The sequence below is a fragment of the Symphodus melops genome (genome assembly GCF_947650265.1).
Source record: "Symphodus melops genome assembly, chromosome: 13".
NCBI classification, from domain to species: Eukaryota; Metazoa; Chordata; class Actinopteri; order Labriformes; family Labridae; genus Symphodus; species Symphodus melops.
Genome location: NC_136703.1, coordinates 21,159,219 through 21,177,833, shown reverse-complemented (window position 1 = coordinate 21,177,833; position 18,615 = coordinate 21,159,219). Strand labels below are relative to the sequence as shown.

General features: G+C 40.4%; 1 protein-coding gene across 3 annotated transcripts in view; it reads left to right on the top strand.

The window, feature by feature from the left end:
- The first annotated feature begins 563 nt into the window (after positions 1–563).
- The window catches only part of LOC306834179 (PDZ domain-containing protein 4-like), a 26,368-nt gene continuing 8,316 nt past the window's right edge, over positions 564–18,615 (top strand). For 2 of the 3 annotated variants that reach the window (XM_079360001.1, XM_079360000.1), the window contains exon 1: positions 7,659–10,422. In XM_079360001.1, coding sequence (XP_079216127.1) covers positions 10,363–10,422 — 60 coding nt within the window. In that variant the 5' untranslated portion in view covers positions 7,659–10,362. Of the gene's footprint in view, positions 622–7,658; positions 10,423–18,615 lie in introns of those variants that run through there. The other variant, XM_079360002.1, reaches the window with a different exon arrangement.

The window sequence follows — 18,615 nt, the reverse complement described above, 5'->3', positions numbered from 1 at the left end:
TTTTACTCCATAAATCTTCTACTCATGCTTTATTTACCTGTTTGAGTTGTTAAAATATTTATCTCAGTACTGAGCTCAAAATCTGAAATGTCATAGTGATAAACATGGCGAGTCTGAGAACAGCACTGTTGTGAACACGTGCTACTTTGTCTTCCCATGGACTGCACTCACATCCTGGTGTGAAAATCAATCTTTGAAGCCGTGTCTGGGACTTTAAATCAATATTATTTCATTTCCGCCCACATGTCCGTTGAGATAAGACCGGAGTCCTCTACTGTTTAGTCACCACTGAACAGACTCTCTCAGTGTTTGGTTTTGTATCACAAAGGCATGAACACAAACAGTAGATGACACCTGTAACATTTATCTCAGCGTCTCAGGATTTTCTGTTATTGTTATAACCTTTTTGTCTATTCACAGATTCCATACTCGTACTGTGGGACAGTTTCATCAAGTGTTTTTTTTTCTCAATTTCTTCAAGCTTCTGACCTGAAAAGAAATAAATTGGCATTGCCACTGTGTCACTCTCCTCCCTCCTTTCTCTCCCTTCCCTCAAGGTGACTCCTCCATCTGCACCCTGCGTGGTCTTGCCAATGCCTCCCTCTGCAGTTTCCATGCATGGTACAGTAACTAGGATCTCAGTCCTCTTTTTTCCACCCATGTTTCATTAGTTTCCCCTGAGCTATACACATCCATCAAAGCTGTGCACTGCTGCTTTGTTGCTAGTGTGTGTGTGTGTGTGTGTGTGTGTGTGTGTGTGTGTGTGAGAGAGAGAGAGAGAGAGAGAGAGAGAGAGAGAAAGAGAGAGATAGGTGGGTCATCACACTTTTTTTCCCTGTGAATGACAAATGTGATGAAAACCTCTGAATCAATATTGTTCATCTTTTATCTGCAGTGTGACAAAACACTCGACATGTTTCTTATTCCATTCATATTTTTATCTTGTCGGGATGAAACACATCTCATTTCACTGCACAGCAACCCCGTTTTAATTACCCTCTTTTTCACCCCTCCTTGAAGTGAGGTGAAAAAGGAGGGGGGGAGGGAAAAAAGGGGAGATTGAGGAAAGAGATTGAAAGAACATAGGGCATGATGGGATGGGAACAAATGGGTGGCCTTTTTTGGGTTAGGGGAGGAGGTAGAGGAGGCAATCTGTTGCTATATTTGTTCACAAACCTCTATGGACTCTTATGCACCACATAGTGTTTTATATATAGCCTACATTCTTTATATTACAGAGATCCAAAAATGATGATCAAAAGCTTTTCTGACAGGTGAACGACCATCAGGTGACCATGTTTTGCCACCAGGACCTCGGCTTTGGAATAACCTGTTAGAGGAAAACAGGCTTAATGTGTTGATATCTGTCAAATCACTTACTGAGAACAATATTTTTAGACTTGCCTTTTCACGTTATCTTTTTATTGCTTTCGCCACTTTTCAGCAATATTTATTTAATGAACATCATTCACAAATATTTTGCTTATTTTAATTTCTCCTTTTCCTTCCTTGTCTTTCATTTCCTGGTTGTATCCTCTCTGTTTGGTTGTTACAGCGTTTGTCCTCTTTGTTTTACTTTACATGGATTTTACCTTAATTTTAGATTTTAATATCTTAGTATTGAACACTGGGGGTACAATAGTATGTTCGACTTGATACGACACAGTACAACTCAATATGACAGAAAAGGATACACTATGATATAACATGTTATGCTTTACTATTAAATGTGATATAGCATGGGATACAATAATATGCGAATACAGTTGAAATCAATACACTGGCCTTGACTTTGGGGGTCTGTTGATTTGTTGCTCTCTATATATCCAGTTAAGGCATATTGTGGCATTTTGTTTTAAAAGGGGCTGTAAAAATCAAGTTATATTTGTTATTGCTATAAATCGCCACGATTGACGCTTTTCCCAAGAGTAAGGCTTGTTGCTACCTACTGGGGTTTTTGTTGACTTTACACGGATACTGACAACATTCTCTGTTTACCAGACAGCTCAGCAACCCACTCCTACTGGAGATCGTCATGGCAGTTGCGCCTGCCATCACTCAGTTGTCTGGCGAAGGGTTAAGCCACTACAACGCAATTACACATTCATTTCACCCTCACAGAAACCCAGCCAGCCAGTCAGCGAGTGAGTCTCCCCTCCCCCCCTTGCTCCCCATCTCCCACTTGCATTGCCTCCATATTTCTGCCACGCCTCACCCTCCATCTCCATCTCGACTTCATGTGACTAAAATTCATACCTCATTCACCTTTAACTCCCCACGCCCTTCACGAATTTTAACCCTTCTTTGACACGTTCTTCCACAGAGAACCACACAAAGAAGGGAGGCAGAGCTGGAGCAAGGGTGTGTGGAGGTAGAGGCCATAGGGAGTGAAGATGAGAGGCAAGGTAAAGGGAGAAAAAACAGCATGAAATAGTGTGAAATGTGAGGTGAAGAAAGAGTAAGAGTGGAGTAGGTTGGAGGGAGGGAAGGGTTTTTTTCCCCGTATGGAGCACACGGGGGGTGAGTGAGTGGAGAGGGAGAGACTAGCTAATGATATATTGATTTGGCGGAGCCTGGGGGCAAATAAGTAGGAGTGTGTGGGAGGAGGAGAGCCACAGCTAACAGATGTCTTAAAACACCTGGGTGGGATAAGTTTTGTTTATTGTATGCTGAAGCTGAAAGGGGAGAGAGGCAGAACGTGTCTGGAAGTATCCAAGCAATGCTTATGCCTTCATACAGCAAAACGCCATTTGTATTTTGACGTTTTATTGCCGAGGTTGTATCTAAAAACAAGCTACATGTAGGGTATTTTAATTTGGTTCTATGCTTGAAAAATGTAAGCTCAGCTGTCTGCAAAACAGGATAATAGCAAAGCTTGTGGCTATAAAATCAGGCACTTAGACGAGCGGACGGTCATTGGGGAACGTATTAGGTGAGATCACTAAAGGGGAAGACAGACGAATGGAGTGGATTTAATGGGATTTTGCACGTTCTCTCCTCATAATGTATCAAGGTGTGCACATGTGTCCATGCACACGTCTCCCTGTGGGCAAGTCTAGGTGAAGGATGTTCTGATCGATCATTAAATATATTGCTGGCCGGATGATATAGCCTTTATTGATCGGAAGACTTGGAGGAAAACTGCCTGGGAATAACCTAGAATCTCACGGCGGGGGTCGTCACTCCGCCTGCAGGTTCGCAGTTTTGAAATCTGATATATCAATTGAGCTCTCCGGGAGCCGTTGTTGCATCCTGCCATCCACCCATCTTTATTTTGCAACATCAGATTGCTATCCATGCTATTTTGATGTACAAATAGAGACAGGGTTTGAGTACACATCCAGATATACTATGAGGATAAAGGAGATGAAGACTCCATATTGTCTCTGTATTAGCTCTCAAATTAATTATGCCACTCTAAGCCTTCGTCCTCCCCTGCGTTGCTATGCTAAAGACCTTTCCCTTTGGAAAATTAGAATCAACGCCCATGCACTTCTGTGTTTTCTTCTATCAAATCCCTATTGTTTCTCATCTCGATTGGATTCCCTCCCTCCTTTCCTCAATCCCTTGCCTCCCTGGCGGCCTCCTTTAAATGATGTCCACTTAAGTCCCCCTGTCCCGTCCCTGCTCTGTGTTAACGGCTGCTGTGACACGATAGCAGAGCAAGATGAGAATTGGGAATAGAGGGTATAGAGCTGTGATGAGTGAAGATTTGAGGACAGTGATGGGCTGACATAAGGGAATAACACTCCTCCTCTTACAGCCCCCATCGTCCCGACAACCGTGAAAAGCCATTAATTTGTTTAAGAGGACTTACATGTCCCTCATGCGAGTCAGCCTCTTATGATAGACACTTCATTCAATTCCTTGTGCTGCTCAACAACTCTCAAGTGAATCTCAAGTCTCTGTCTCATTTCAACCCCCCTCCCCCCTCCCCCCCTATTTACATGGTGGTTCACAACCTTGGAAATCGTTTTTCAACATGGTTCTTACAGGCTATGTCTTTGATTTATTCAGTAAGAAGTCAATTCTAACAGCTGTATAATCCTTCTTGGGGCAATTGTTTTGTACCAGCTGATACATTTTTTTATGTATATATATATATTATCAGATGAAGAATTGATAGCAGTGGACCATCCCTGTGGGACACCATTTGTTGTTTATTTGGTTTTTTTCTTTTTGTTTTTTTAAGATATATTTTTGGGCTTTTTTGTGCCTTTATTGGAAAGACAAGAAATCAGGGGGAGAGAAAGTGGGGATTGACATGCGGGGAAGGAGCCAAGCGCTGGATTTGAACCCTGTCTGAGTTGAGGACTAATCGGTAGCAACAAAAATTACATTTTACAGACACATTTTTTGAAGAAAATCATTAAAACAAATATCAGAATAATGGCTTCATGCTCCTGGTGTGAATCTTGTTGATTTGTCATGAGTCTATTTTTCCTCAGCACTTTATTAGAAAGTCCATCCTTCAGCCACTGACCAAACTAATAACACACTGTTATCGATGCCCTTTTGTCAAGCCCCCTCTTTTCCTTTCTTCCATTCTTTCATTTATCAGTCTCTCCACAGCCTATCTAAAGTCCTCATCTCAGGCTTCCAGTGCCCTGCTTTGAGGGAGCTGGGCTTCTTCGTTTCCTCTGTGAAATGGCTTTCACATACTCTGTGACTTTTCCAGAATGAGAATGAAGCTGCTGCAAGGGGTCTATTTTTCTAATACCTGTCAGTCAGAGCCTTGTTGTGATATGGCAGTCACGTTGTATGCATGCATGCATGCACACACATATATGCAAACATAAAAATAAGATATGGTTCTTTCACCAGCCGTTATGTACTGCAAGTCTTTTCCATGGAGTAGTAAATAAATAATGAGAGCACTGTTAAAATTCTGCCTGTAGTCCATTGCTTTACTGCTATCAGCCCTGTGCCTCCATGCCCTCTGCCTGTCTCTGAAGAAAAGAAGGTCCTTGCTGGAAAGGGGAGATTCTTTTTCCTTTTCTTTTGACATACTTTGCTTTAATCTCCCTCCTTTTAACCCCCTCCCTACTTCTTTACATCTTCTTTTTCCCATTTTACTCCCCTTAAAACTTCTCTTGCCGAGTGCTCTCAGTGTCAAATGCGCCTCTTGCTACCTTTTCTTTCGTGCTCATGTATGCATAATATTTTCTATTAACATTTCTAGAGGACAGACGCTGACAAGTCTTCCCTTTTGAACATTTTGGTGATGCACGACTTGCAGAAGGTGGCGAATTTCTTGTGGAATATTACAGGAACACTCAAACGTGAATGTTTTTCAGCTTTTTTCTGCCATTTGAAGCTATTACCCATAAATTTCAAATCTGTGGGGGGGAGACGAGTCTCAGACTAAAGGGGTATAGAGGGTAAAGTTCAGGGGAGAAATAATAAGGTGAAATACTCTTGGCTGCATGCCCTTTGTGCAGGAAGGAGTGGAAGAAGAGCAGGAATAAGAGGTGGGTAATATGAGATGACAGGAGCTGGTATTTAAACAGGGAACAGATCATGACATGAGCTGTACAAGGTGGATCTGTCTGGCTAAATGTATGATCTCGACTTCCTTTCTGTCTTTGTGGAGCAGTTGATATTTCAGAGTTTCCCCACATAACACAGTGACCTTTTTGTGTTGAGATGAAGATCTAACTGAACAGATTGGGATTGAGTGATGCGAGGCAGCAACGTGTAACTACAAAAGCTAATGTGTGTGTGTGTGTGTGTGTGTGTGTGTGTGTGTGAGTGTGAGTGTGAGTAACTGTTGACTGAGTGGGATGTAGTAAATGTTAGAGGCTTTGCAGCATTCTGAGGGGGGCTAAAATGTGTAATAAGCCTGTTGAACCAGACACAGCGACCATGAAATCCTGTTTCAGACTAGCTTATAGCCAATAATGCCTGACAGGGGAGAGAGAGAAAGTAACAGATAAACAAGTCTCTTATGAGTTTTATTACATCATCAGACAAATTATTTTATTTTATATAAGTCTGGCTTTTGTTTAAATGTATTTATTTTTGTCTGTTTTACTTCATGTCAGTGTATAACAAGTTAGAGTTTTAATTCCTTTCTTGCTGTAAAAACAATTATAAAGAATCAGACATCAGTTACGACACAGTTGGTAACACTACTTAATGTTAGTATTTCCTTTGTTTCTGTTGTTATTTATTTCTATTGAATGCTACGAATTACAAATTGATATATTGATTTCCTACTTTTTGTACATGTTTGTGTGGAGGAGGGTTTTGGGATTAATGAAGTTCTATCTAAAATGCTCAGGATCTTTTTAATGTAAAATTTTGAAAATGTGTAAGAAGAATTTTTGTCGAAAACTTTCAGGAGATTTCAATGGAAATACTCGCAGTTCTTCCATGGAAATATTGCAGTTTCCGAAATGTCATGATTTTTGGTCATTTTTTAAACAACATTTTTTGGGGGGGGGGGAATTTTTTGGGAAATTTGTAGGAATTTGCTGAAATATTCATTGGAAATTCCAGGATTTTAATTTCCTTTTCTGATTTTGTTTTTTTGAAACTCCAGAACCTTTTTTCAGAAATGTTTTTTTGGGACATTTTTATGGATATTTACTGGAATTTTCAAATGAAGTGCTTGATAATTATTTCAAATAAATGTTGATGTAACTTTTCAAAAACCTTCCATTAAATTTAAGGACATTTTCTTCAAGTACTTCAGGAATTTAATGGAAATATCTGGGAATTGACATGGACTTTTTCAAGAATTTTCATGGAAATTTTCTGGATTTTGGGGGGAATTATAGACACTTTTGTCTGAATTCGTTTTGAAAATACTAATGGGAAATTTTCAGGAATTTTCATGAAAAAGTAATCCCAGCATGAGATTGCAGATCCTTAACAGTTTTTCAACCATTTTGTAGGTAACAGCATTCAAACGATTTTCCCAGTAGACTCCATTGCTCAGTTTCTGCCCAGATATAAGTATGAGGGTAAAGACATTTTTCAATTGGAAATTGGCCAGGAGTGGTGTGCTGATTATGTCTAGAGTTTCAACAGGAGAACAGGAGAGATTAATTTTACGCATAAATATCTCCCGTTTAAGCAGACACTTAAAATGAAATGTCTCCATATGCCTCAGCTGTACCCTGCTTTAGGAGGTCATTTTGATGACTGTAGAAATCCATTGTTCTACCCCATCTACGCACCTCCACTTACTCTCCCACACAGTCATTTGCATTTTCTCTTTTGGCTTTCTTCCATATTTTTCAATTCTTCCCATCACACCTGTTATTTACTTGTTTTTCCCCTGTGTTTCTCTCCCTTCCTTCCTCCCTTCCTTGTGGCAGCACAGAACCTCATCTGAATGCAGAACCAGTCACCAGCTCTCTACCTGCTTTGGGCTTTTTTGTACTGGAATGAAAAGTGAAATCATCCTTTTCTTTTACACCATCTCATAAAGACTCAAGGTGTCACAGAATTGTTCGCATACCATAAAATAAATGAACAAATTCCCTACTTGTCTGCAAAGTGCATGGATACCTTGATATTTCATTCACTTTTATGTTGCTGTGCTGGTTATCTTACCCTGTCCTGCCCAAACAGGATGAATAAGCTTTCCAGTGCTTGCTCTCTTGCCTGCAGACGAGTAGAGAGAGAGAGAGACAGGGGAGAGGGAGAAAATAAGAAGGAGGGAGAGGATAGCAAATGAGGTGTGTGTTAACATTATGGGGTATTGGAAAAGAGAGCAGCAGCCCAGCCCTGAATAGAAGAGGAAGACGGTGGGGTAGCGAGAGAGAAAAAGGAATCATAGTGTGAAATCCTTCTATAGTAGTAGTGCAGCGTGCAGATGAGCAGGCTCCTCCACCGCTGGGGAACAGCCGCCTTTTGTGTTCCCCCCGACTGCAGTGGGGGAGTGCATTTTGCCGTCACGCCCAAGGGGGGGAGAAGCCAAGAAGTATCCTCCAATCAGCCATTAGTGATTTCTCTCATCTTGTGCGGCTGCTGATGGTGATTTATCACTGACCTGAGCTGAGCGCTGCACTCTGCTCACTTCACAAACCACCTGGAGTACTCAGCATGGTTTTTATTTCTATTTCTCAAGCACAAATGCCCTCCTGTGGATATTTTAGAAAAAGGATGACCAGAGGACAAAAGGAGGATTAAAATGGACTTACTGAGGGCTACTTTCACATTTCCCTGCTCCAAAAAGAAGATGGACTAACTTTTGCAGGCGTATCTCCCCAACAGGACCTCGTTTTTTTTTTTACTCAATGCTTAAAAAAGAATATAGCATTTTGATAATATTTTTTCATTTCATACCCCATTTTATTCTGAAAGCATGGAAAGAAGGGGGTAATAATTGCAGAATAACAATGTAGGAGTGATACACAGGTAGACAGAGGTGTATAGTGGTGTTGGAGTCGAGGTGGAGAGAGGGGGGGATCAGCTGGTGTGCACCTGCCTGCTGAGCACGTCTGACACCTCGCTGTAGCCCGATTAGCACCTGCTCTCCAGAGTTTGACTATCAGTTTGTCTTTTCTGGAGATCAGATAGCTTTCCTGCATGCTTGTGTGCAAGTATATACCCTGTGTGTGTGTGTGTGCAAGTGTGTGTGAGTGTGTGTGAGTGTGGGGTTTCTGTCAGGAGCCAGAGTTTGGGATTACACCGCCTCTGGAAAGGATACAGGTGTAGCAGAGCCTTTGAATGAGGATTAGCAGCTTTAACACCTTGTCGCTGGCAGCAAACAGGGCGATGGACCTTTTAGACAAGACCTGAAAAAAAGCTACAAACCGGCTGGCAATTCTCTCTGCAGGGTTTCAGATGAAGGTTTAACCGATACGATAATACTTAATACTTAATAAGTTGAAGAAGCACATTATATCAACAATTTGACATTCTCTTAATTCAGATTTTCCTCGAGGGATGCAGACAGGCTCATCTTTGAAGTAGTTTGAGATCCATATCAATCGGCAAAGACAATTAATATGTTGGCACATATGAGAATGTGTGAGGGAGATGTTAGAAAGAAGATCCAGAATTTCATTAGAAAACAACATTAAATCCATTAAAATTCCAAAGAATCCAACAAGCACACTACCTACATGATCCATGGGTTTGTTGAGTATTGATTTCAGCCAGGATAGAGTCATGTCTGATCTCTGCTTCAGAGGTCACTAATTTAATTATAATCCGTCATTTGCTCTCAGCCTTGAGCTGTCTGCTGAGTGCTGAGTCTGCAACAGCTTCGAGAATCAATAGACTAATACTTGTCACGATATCTGACAACACAGTGGATAAACACAGTGAAATCTAATGTAGAATTCTTATAATCTATACTTTTGCTTTTTTTGCACGTCTTCAGGGACTTGGAGAGGCCGAATAAAAAAAATCACATTACAGGAAATTTGGCAGCTCTTTATGTGTATATCGTGCAGTTTTGATGCATTCGCTGGAGCTGTTCAAACATACACCTTATCTTAGCTGCACAGCAAGAGCTTAAAGATCCTGGGTAATAGTGCAGAGGGCAACACCTTGCACCAAATCATGAAATACCTTTTGTAAGAATGAATTGGTTTTAAAGTGGTGGACCTCAGCAGGGGGAAGCGAGTCCTGTCAGGAGGAAAAGTTATCTCTGCAGACACTCAGCAGCACACCCTGGAAAGCAGAGTAGGTGGGAAGCTCAGTGTGGGAGGGAGGAAAGCACTGAGGCAAGTTCTTTGAAAGCAGTGTTGTTTGTATCTAGTTTGTTCAAAGAGTGTTGCTGAAAGAGAGACGTTTGGTAGGTTTTAGTGCTGCGAGTGAAAAAAACTCAAGAGCAGCGTGGGGGAGTTCTGATTGAGTTCTTCTGGGGAAACAGCCTGCTCCAAACTGCAGGTTTCAGCAAGGAAGCACAAACAAAGCGAGCTGCAACAAGAAAGATAACCTTTTCAAGTTAATGACAAAGAGCACAAAACGACAGGACTCTTAAAATCATCTGTTTTCTATATGCAAGATTACATCATAAACTGGATGATCTACAAGCACATGAACTTAAAACAACATTTTTCTGCCTGCGATGGAGTCAAAAATCAACACATCCCGCAGCTGTAAAACCATCTCCAGGTTTACAGTTTCTCTGGATTATAAGACCTAAAGTCGTGGACACGAAGGAGAGAACAGACACACCCAAACACGCTGTGAATCCATGTCTTGCATGGATGTGCAACTCTGAGGTGGAGAAGTGTAGTATACCACAGGCCGGTGACTGAGGGTGGGGCTCTCCTCACACTGCCACAGACAAAGACCCTGATAGAGAGAGTCCTGGTGTGAGAAGTTGTTATCAGGGGCAGTTTTTTTTTTTTTTTTTTTTGGACCTGCACAGTTCAGCACTGTGTCAAAGTCACTATGGGGTGCAACATGTGCGTGGTTCAAAAGCCTGAGGAACAATACAGGGTCATGTTCCAGGTGAGCACGAAGTCTCCTCTCCTCTCTCTCTCGTCTTTTATTCATTCTTGTCTTTAAGCCTTCAAGCACTTTTGTGTGTGTGTCCTCCTTTAAAGCCTTGACTCAAATGCACTCTTAACTTTTCCTTTTTCTTACATTGAATCCAGAGTTGTAACAATAAATTGGCCTTCTGTCTGCAACAACAAACCCAACCTTTAATGTTTACACAGTTTTTTTAATTTGAAGCCATTCACACTTTACCTCCCTTACTACCACACATTCAATTATAGTGTATATTAAACAAAGTATTTTGTATTGCCAGAAATAATATAACTCACAAGTGAGTCAAAACAAAACATCAGGGCCAAAAAAAAAAGATTTATTTTGATTCTGCTGTTTCTTTGAGCTGAACTGAAAACAGAATTTTTTAACAATTTTAAACCCATTTAGAGCAGAACACAAGAAGTATTCTGTGCTAAGAAAGTCTCTTACTGCAGCGACTGCTATTACTAACCTAATGGAGAAAAAGTTCACTCTGTTGGACAAACCTCATGATAAAACCATTCCTTAAAAAATTGTTTTTTTTTTCCTTCAGTATACACTCTGTAAAAAACATTCACTAAAATTACAGTATATCTATATTGGTACTAGGTCCAGATTTGCCCTTTAATAATGGCCAACCAAAACATCAGCCTGTAAATTAAATAATCGAACCTTGATAATGACAGTTCATTAATTAACTCATCAAATCCATTAGATGAATTTAACGAGTGAATGCTCACAACACATCAAATTGATTTAATGGACGCTGTAGCTCATGAGTCATATCTCTCCTTGAGCTATTTTTTGTGTGTAATTTCATGTAAATAAATTAGCCAAAGGAAGCAAGTGGGGAACTTTAGCTCTTATTCAAGGCTATGAATAACTGTATTTAGATTCTATGTAGTTGGTGATACTACTGATAATCATGATCACCATTATTATGATCAGAGTGGATCTAAATGATATAAGATCGAGAGATAAGGCTGAGAAAGTGAAGTGGTGCAGAGCCTCAGAGGCAGCAGGATGAATGGCTTGTAAAGCTGGGCTAAAGTGTTATGGGAGGAAGAGAGGGGTTGCCACGGTTACAGCCTCAGCAACACTTGCCAACTGGGAGCACAGACTGAATGTGAGTAAGCTCATCTGGCCATGAGGCGCCTGAGGAAGCTCCTGCTCGCTCGGTGACTCGATGATGCATACAGTGTCCAAAATAAAGTCCCACGCTTACTAAGCATGAAGAACGCTCTGCACCCATGGGTATGCAGAGCTACACTTTTAGTATCTGTGGCTTTGGGAGCCTCAGCTGGGTACCTGAAGCATCCAGTGTTTGAGCCAGTTAAATAGCTGCATCTAAAGCCAAGAGAGAAACCAAACCGAGTCCAAACTGAGGCGTGTTATAATTTAGGTTGGATGACTGTGCAAAAAAAATGTAAATGACAGAGATAAAGTTTTTCCTTGCCTGCAGACATCTGAAATAATTGGTTTGAGCCCTTCCTGGAGCAGAGGTGACTAGAAAAGACTTGAGTGACTTTCCAAATCTCTGGGGTGAAGTGCTTAAAAGAAGAAAAAAAACCCCAACAACCTCAGAGCGACATGATGTGTGTGCAGTCAGGTGATCATAAAACATGCTGCAGGGGCCACTGCATTCCATAATCAACGACCTCATCTAACAGGGGTCAGCAGTAATGACACAAGGCACATGCAGGTCAACTTCTTTGAAAGTGGAAATCAAATAATTTCCACTGATCTGGCAATATTGGGGTCAAAGGTTATGTCCACCGCAGCCTGTCATCCCAGCAAGTGCATGAGGTTGACAGGCAGACGTGGCGTTGAGTGAGTGGTGATGTCAGTAGGTACGTTTTTAGGATTTGAAGCATGCAGAAGGATTGACGTGTTCTATACAAAGCCTTAACATGAATGGTGGTTATAGAGACAAGAGCATGTGGTTTTGGGTGGCGGAGCAGCAAGTCTGCATGTATTGAGGTCTGAGAGGCTTGTAAAGACATTACTGGCTGAGAGCAGAGAAGCGTGATTCAGAGAGAGGGGGGAAAAAAACCGTAGATGGAGAACTGAATCAGAGCCACAGGATTTGGCTTCGAGAGGCAGACGAGCACATCACAAGGAGGATATTTAGTCAGTGAAACTACACCGCATAAGAATTAATAATGATAATTGTAACTTGAGTATTGTTTTCAGTAAAATGTGCAGCGTAAAGAGACAGGAGATGAGAAGAGAGAATAAGATGGAAATTTATAAATCCTGAAGGCCATCAGAGTGCCTGATTGCTCTAAAACAACAGTCTGCCTAAGATGTACGATGTTGAGGGCTAAATGCAAATAAGACTTTTTTAAAATACCAAAACAAGTTAAGTAACAGAAGCAATAAAAAAGTATTGGTTTGACACTGTCAGTAATAACCTGAGAGCTTAAAGAATACCTAAAGTAAACAAGGTAATGAAGGCATACTATTATATAGGATTGTAAGGTAGATGATGACAATAAATGCTACTGTAAGTGATAATAATGAAGAGTAATCACACATTGTGTTTATGAGAGTAATTGCTCACAGATATTGCACCCAGTGGCAACCCCCTGGTTTTGAAAATAAAACCCGTGCAGAGGTACAAGATCCTGCAGTTCCTGGAGGGTCCACTTGAGGCTGACTGGCGAAGCAGCAGAAGTCACATTCACACCCATTCAAAAAGCACGTTTTTACTGCAGAAGTTAAAATGTTTACAGCCCGGTTCATAAAAAGAAATTGGTCTGATTAGCTCATGTCTCGATCAGCATACACCGAACGAGGAAAGACAATTTTGATTAGTTGGTTATTTAAGCGTTGACAGTGATGGTGTAACTGTTTCGGAGTAGGAGGCTTAAAACTTGCTTCAGCTTCAGCGCTCAGCCTGTCCTTAGATTGAAAGTTAGGTTGAGACAGCATTTCCAGCACTGCCCCCTCTGTTGACTGGACTTCAAAGCCCCCTGCAGCAACAGATGGGTGCGGTCACTCAGGCTTCGTTCATTAATAATTACAGTTCTATGTATTACACATGGACCCCGATGTTAAAGAATAACAGGATGAATAACAATAATGCACAGGATAATGAATTTGATATAGCCAGGTATTAAAAAGTAATGTAAGTGCTTTAAAAAACAGGATCAGATATAAAAATCATGCAATTATAATAAAATGCATCTTTAAAATATTTGACATGAAAAAAAAACAGCAATACACAAACTAAGCAAACAAACGGTTATATAGGTCGATAGCTGCTATCAAAATAGCTAAGTTTACTGCAAAGCAAAAAGATAATCTTTCTCAAAACAATCTAACATGTTGCTTTCATAAAATCTGGAGAGATTTTTTTCTTCAGTTGAAGTAAAATGTAAAATGCAGTCACAGACTGAATGCTGGTTTTTTCATGAAATTCAATCTCGGTTATTACATGTAATGATCACAAATACACAACTTGTGCTATGCAGATGGCTGATTAATCCCAAGATCACGCCAAGAGAAAGATGGAGGTGCATTGTGTCCAATCATTAAAAAACCCATCATGAAAGGAGTAAACATAATTACATTTTTATGCACATTTCATGGCTTCTCGTTTTCGAGGTTTAAAGCTTTGGGCTGTTTTTTTTCCTTTAACTAACATGTCTAATTACACCTTCAAATTAGATGCAGTCTACTGAGTAACTGTTTTTAACAATAAATACTACATTAAACAGCTTACAGCCACACCAGACAGGAAAATCAAGCAGTTAAATTTGACTTTATAAAAACACTTGCTTCTCTTGCCAAAGGAGTAGTAGTCATGCATTAAACATCGGGCCTCTGCTGCACATACGCTGCACACCGTGCTGGTTGGTTCACACCCATTGGCATGTTTTTGATCAATCCTGCCTCCTATAGCTTAAAGTGAAAAGGAACAATTTTGTTCTGTTAATGAAATACAGAATCAGTTGTCGACTTTAGTGCACATAAACCATTTTAAACAAGAAAAAATTACATTCGACATACATTTAAGTGCCCGACCCACAATTGCACAGAGAGCCGCACACGGTAAACCTCTGGCCCCCTGAGCCCTTCAGCCACTCCCTTCTTTCTCTCTCCCTGCCGCCAGTAAAGCAGGAGGCTGTTTCCATGGCAACCGCCGTCATTAAACAAAATAATGTGCTTGTGCTCACAGTGGCACGGAGAAAAATGCTGACGGTCACAAGAAGCAAAGATCACAATCGATGTACACAAATGACCGGCCGACATGAGCTGAATATTTATGGACGACACAGAAACCCACACAGGTTCACACATACGATTAGTTAATGCAATAGGAGGAACACCCAATGACATAATGTGAGGTTTAAACAGACGCTAGAAACACAATCAAGGATATCAGAAACATTGAGCAGTGGCATCAAATTGTACATTTATACACGCCTATATTATACTGAGTAAGGCTTCCGATTTCAGCATTCAGTAAACTTAGAGATAAGATCATCTGATATACACTAAATGATATTATTTCCTATTTTTTTTATCACCTGTTATCAAACTGATAAAGATGTTTACAAGAATAAAAACTTACAAGGTCATATTTTATAGGATATTTTATATCTTTTTTTTGCCATTGTTTCTAATATAAACACTAAATCCTCTAAATGTCTGTGCATGGTAGGTTACAAAGCTGTTCTGTCTTTGCTGCATAAAGCAACAGTTGATGTTGATTAATAAGGAAACCTGACAGACTGCCATTTAACGAGATGGTGGACTGAAATTCATGTTATAGCGTGTCCGTTTCCTCGGTTGGACTGCAGGCTATAGTGTGCATAACAAGGTTCTCTGTGCATTGTGTCAGACCTCTCCGGCATGGAGAAAGGCCCTCTCATTAAATAGAACACGAGTGACAGAAAGAAAAAGGTGTAGGGGATTTGTTGTAAGGTCCTACAGGCTTTGACATGCTGCGACTTTACAGACCTGCTCTGTGTTCTTCCAGCATCCCTTATAAAAACACGTGCTCGTAATTCATCCTTTGTCCTAACAGATGAATGCATTGACAAAAGGCATATTTATACACTCCACACTCCCTCTGAGACTTGTTAGCTTCATCGCCTTCTTTCCAAAGAATTCTTGAGCTCTTTTTAAATCAATATCTTCTCTCTGTTATCAGTTTATAATAGGCCTACCTCTTCCCCTGCTTGTCTATTTAAATTAACTCGCTGATATGAAACATCAGAGGTTACAGCCTGAGCAGGTCAACCTCTTCTGCAGATTAATTGATTTTCTGAGGAGGCGACTGCGCCGGCCTTTCAAAGCATGGGAGATGAGAAAAATCAATTACCGAACAAGTGGAATTCAATATGTTGGGGGGATTGATGCAGACGATTTTGCATAAAAAACATTGTGAAAATAAAAAGAAATACAAGTTTGGGGGGAGGAAAATAATCCCTGCAAGACCACAAAATAATTATGTATTTTCCCACACACTGAAGGCTATGTGTATAATGTAAAGTAAGACATCACCTCCTCAACGTTTTTTCTCTCTTCTCTACCTATTAGCCCACAAGATTCATTTGCTCTTTAAAGGGTTTTCAGATATGCATAATAATTATGCATCAACCACTTTGCGATTTCCCAGGAGCCTCCATTATGCATGTTTTTACATACAAGTACTGAACACAGAGCAACGTAGGTTCACTCTCTATTTACATTCATTCCTTGAAAGCTTGTTTTCTACATGCATCATTAACCCCTCCTTTCCTCTCCTCACCTCCTTTCCTCCTTGCTCCCTGTGCACTTCCTCAGTTCCTCTCCTCCTTTGCTTTCTCTCTCTACACTTTGAACCGTTCGCATCTCTTTCATCTCTTACCCACAACCTCCCGTCCCCACCCTCAGCTCCTCTGCGGCTGCAGAATCCACCACCGCCCACCCCCTGCTGTGACTACTTTTCTGAATAACAATTCTGTTTTTTAAAAAACAAGTATTTAAAAAAAAGGGTGGAGTGTGTGCACCCATTGCTTCATTATTTATGTTTTGTTTCTTGTAAAAGTAGCTGAAATTAATGAACTCCTGACCCAGCAATAATAAAGAACAGCACAGGGTAAGAGTGTAATGGATTCTCCGTCAAATCTCAGCCGAAAAGCTGTCCAACACACATCAACCATTACCCTGCATTAAGTTATCTTCAAAGCAATCCCAGCAGGTCTCATTGATAATGAATGAGAAACCCCCACCTCAATCCTCTTTCAGTATTCATACCTGTCACTCTGGGCCACAAAGCTGCTCTCTAATAGCCTCTTTCTCTGATCCTAGAGATGTAGCACAGGAAAAAAAAGAAGGATATTGAGGTATTTTTCTGCTGTAATCAAAAACTGCAAACACAGGGTTCATTTTCCACATCACTAATAGGCCATGTAAGCAGAACGAATGTTTTCTGTCTCCAAGCAAGCAGGTTCATTAAGAGAGACAGAAAGATTTATGAAGGAACATTAGTGTGAGGAAGGACAAACACACACAAGGAGATGGACCGGCGGAAATAGAGGAGAGGGGTGTGAGGAGTCATCTCCAGGGAAGGGACTGAGCTGACAGAACTGCTGAGGCAGCACAAAGAAAAGGAAAGCAGAGGAAACAGGAGAGGGAATAAGCAGGAGTGGACAGAAAGTGAGCATGGCAACACAATGGCAAAAGAGGAAAAAATATCTCAAAGGTTGGTGGTGGTGGTTTGAGAGGAAGCAAAAGGAAAAAAGGGGCAAAGGGGCTGAATGTATCTCGAAAGTTTTCTTGCTTGGCTGAACAGGGGAACATTGATTTGACATGCAATTACTGTGTGGGGACAAGAGGAGCGAGAGGGAGTGGGAGAATGAAGCAGGAGGGTAAAGATGTGGAGAGACTCAGACAGCCAAGGTCAGTGACTGTAACATGAATGAGACCCTACAAAGGCTGTCTGGCTCAGTAAACGCCTGCTACTCTAACTCACACATGAACAGCATCATGTCAGTGTCTGTGTAGTGTGATAAAATCAAGGGGATTTAAAGTCTGTTGAATGCTTCTTTCATTCATTTTTAGGAAAATGGGACTCATGTACTGTATTTGACTGATGCATACATTTTAAAGGAATAGTCTTTATCCAGCTAGCAGCTTTGTTGGACTGTAGACACAGCTAACATCAGGATGTGAACATTCATATAGTCAGAATATTTACCATGTTCAGCTAAAAGGTATGATGTGTTATCCCTGCAACTTTGAAAACCTTGGCGACATGATAATACTTTAAATATTAACATTAGCTTAAAAACTTGAAGCTAATAGTCCAGACTAGAGTGACGTGTAAACTTTACTACAGTTAAGGTAAAATAATAATAATAATTTTTAAAAAAGCCCCATTAAGATTAGAATACCTCTTTTGTAAATTAGTCTATCTTAAGCTGTCCTATATATAGACAAAAAAGCATAGCAAGTTTAGCACTAGCTACTAGTATACTTGAATGTGTTGGGACTAGGTTAGCTCTAAACGCAAAGTAAGGCTGATTATTAAAATATCACATGCAAAAAATAAAAATCCAACTAAAGTATTGAACAGATTAAAACGGGCTGCTAGCAAAAAGAAAAGCAAGCTATTAGCATTACCAGATATGTGACCTACACTCTGTGAACGTTTCTACGTTTTAACATCAAATAATTTGGTTCCAATCAAGTTCAGACATTTCTAAAGATATATATACAAATTATTACACGCATACAAGTCATGTAGAGTCATCCTCTTGGAACCATAAATGTCTGTAATAGATTTCCTGGTTATCGGACTGATGGTGGAGATGGTCTTGCCCAACGCAGAGGAAAGATCTATAAAGCCAAACTGCTATAGCCGAACTAAAAAACAATTACATTTAAATACAGAACCTGTTATTAAGAGTCAATTAATCCTTCCTCTTTACATTTGCAAATGTTCTTGACATGGCCAGGATTATATTGGTTCAGTCACCCTGATGTTGAATCCCAATGCTGCTTTGATGCTTCCTCAGATTCATTTTCAATAATCCTAAATTATTAATGCCCCTTCCTTTCCTGCTGAAGGAAGCAGCGGTAGCGGTTGCAGAGATGCAAAGTGAGTTGGCTTTCAACAATGCCAGGAAAAATATTGTGATGCTACTGTTCATATGATTACCATTTATATTGAGCATA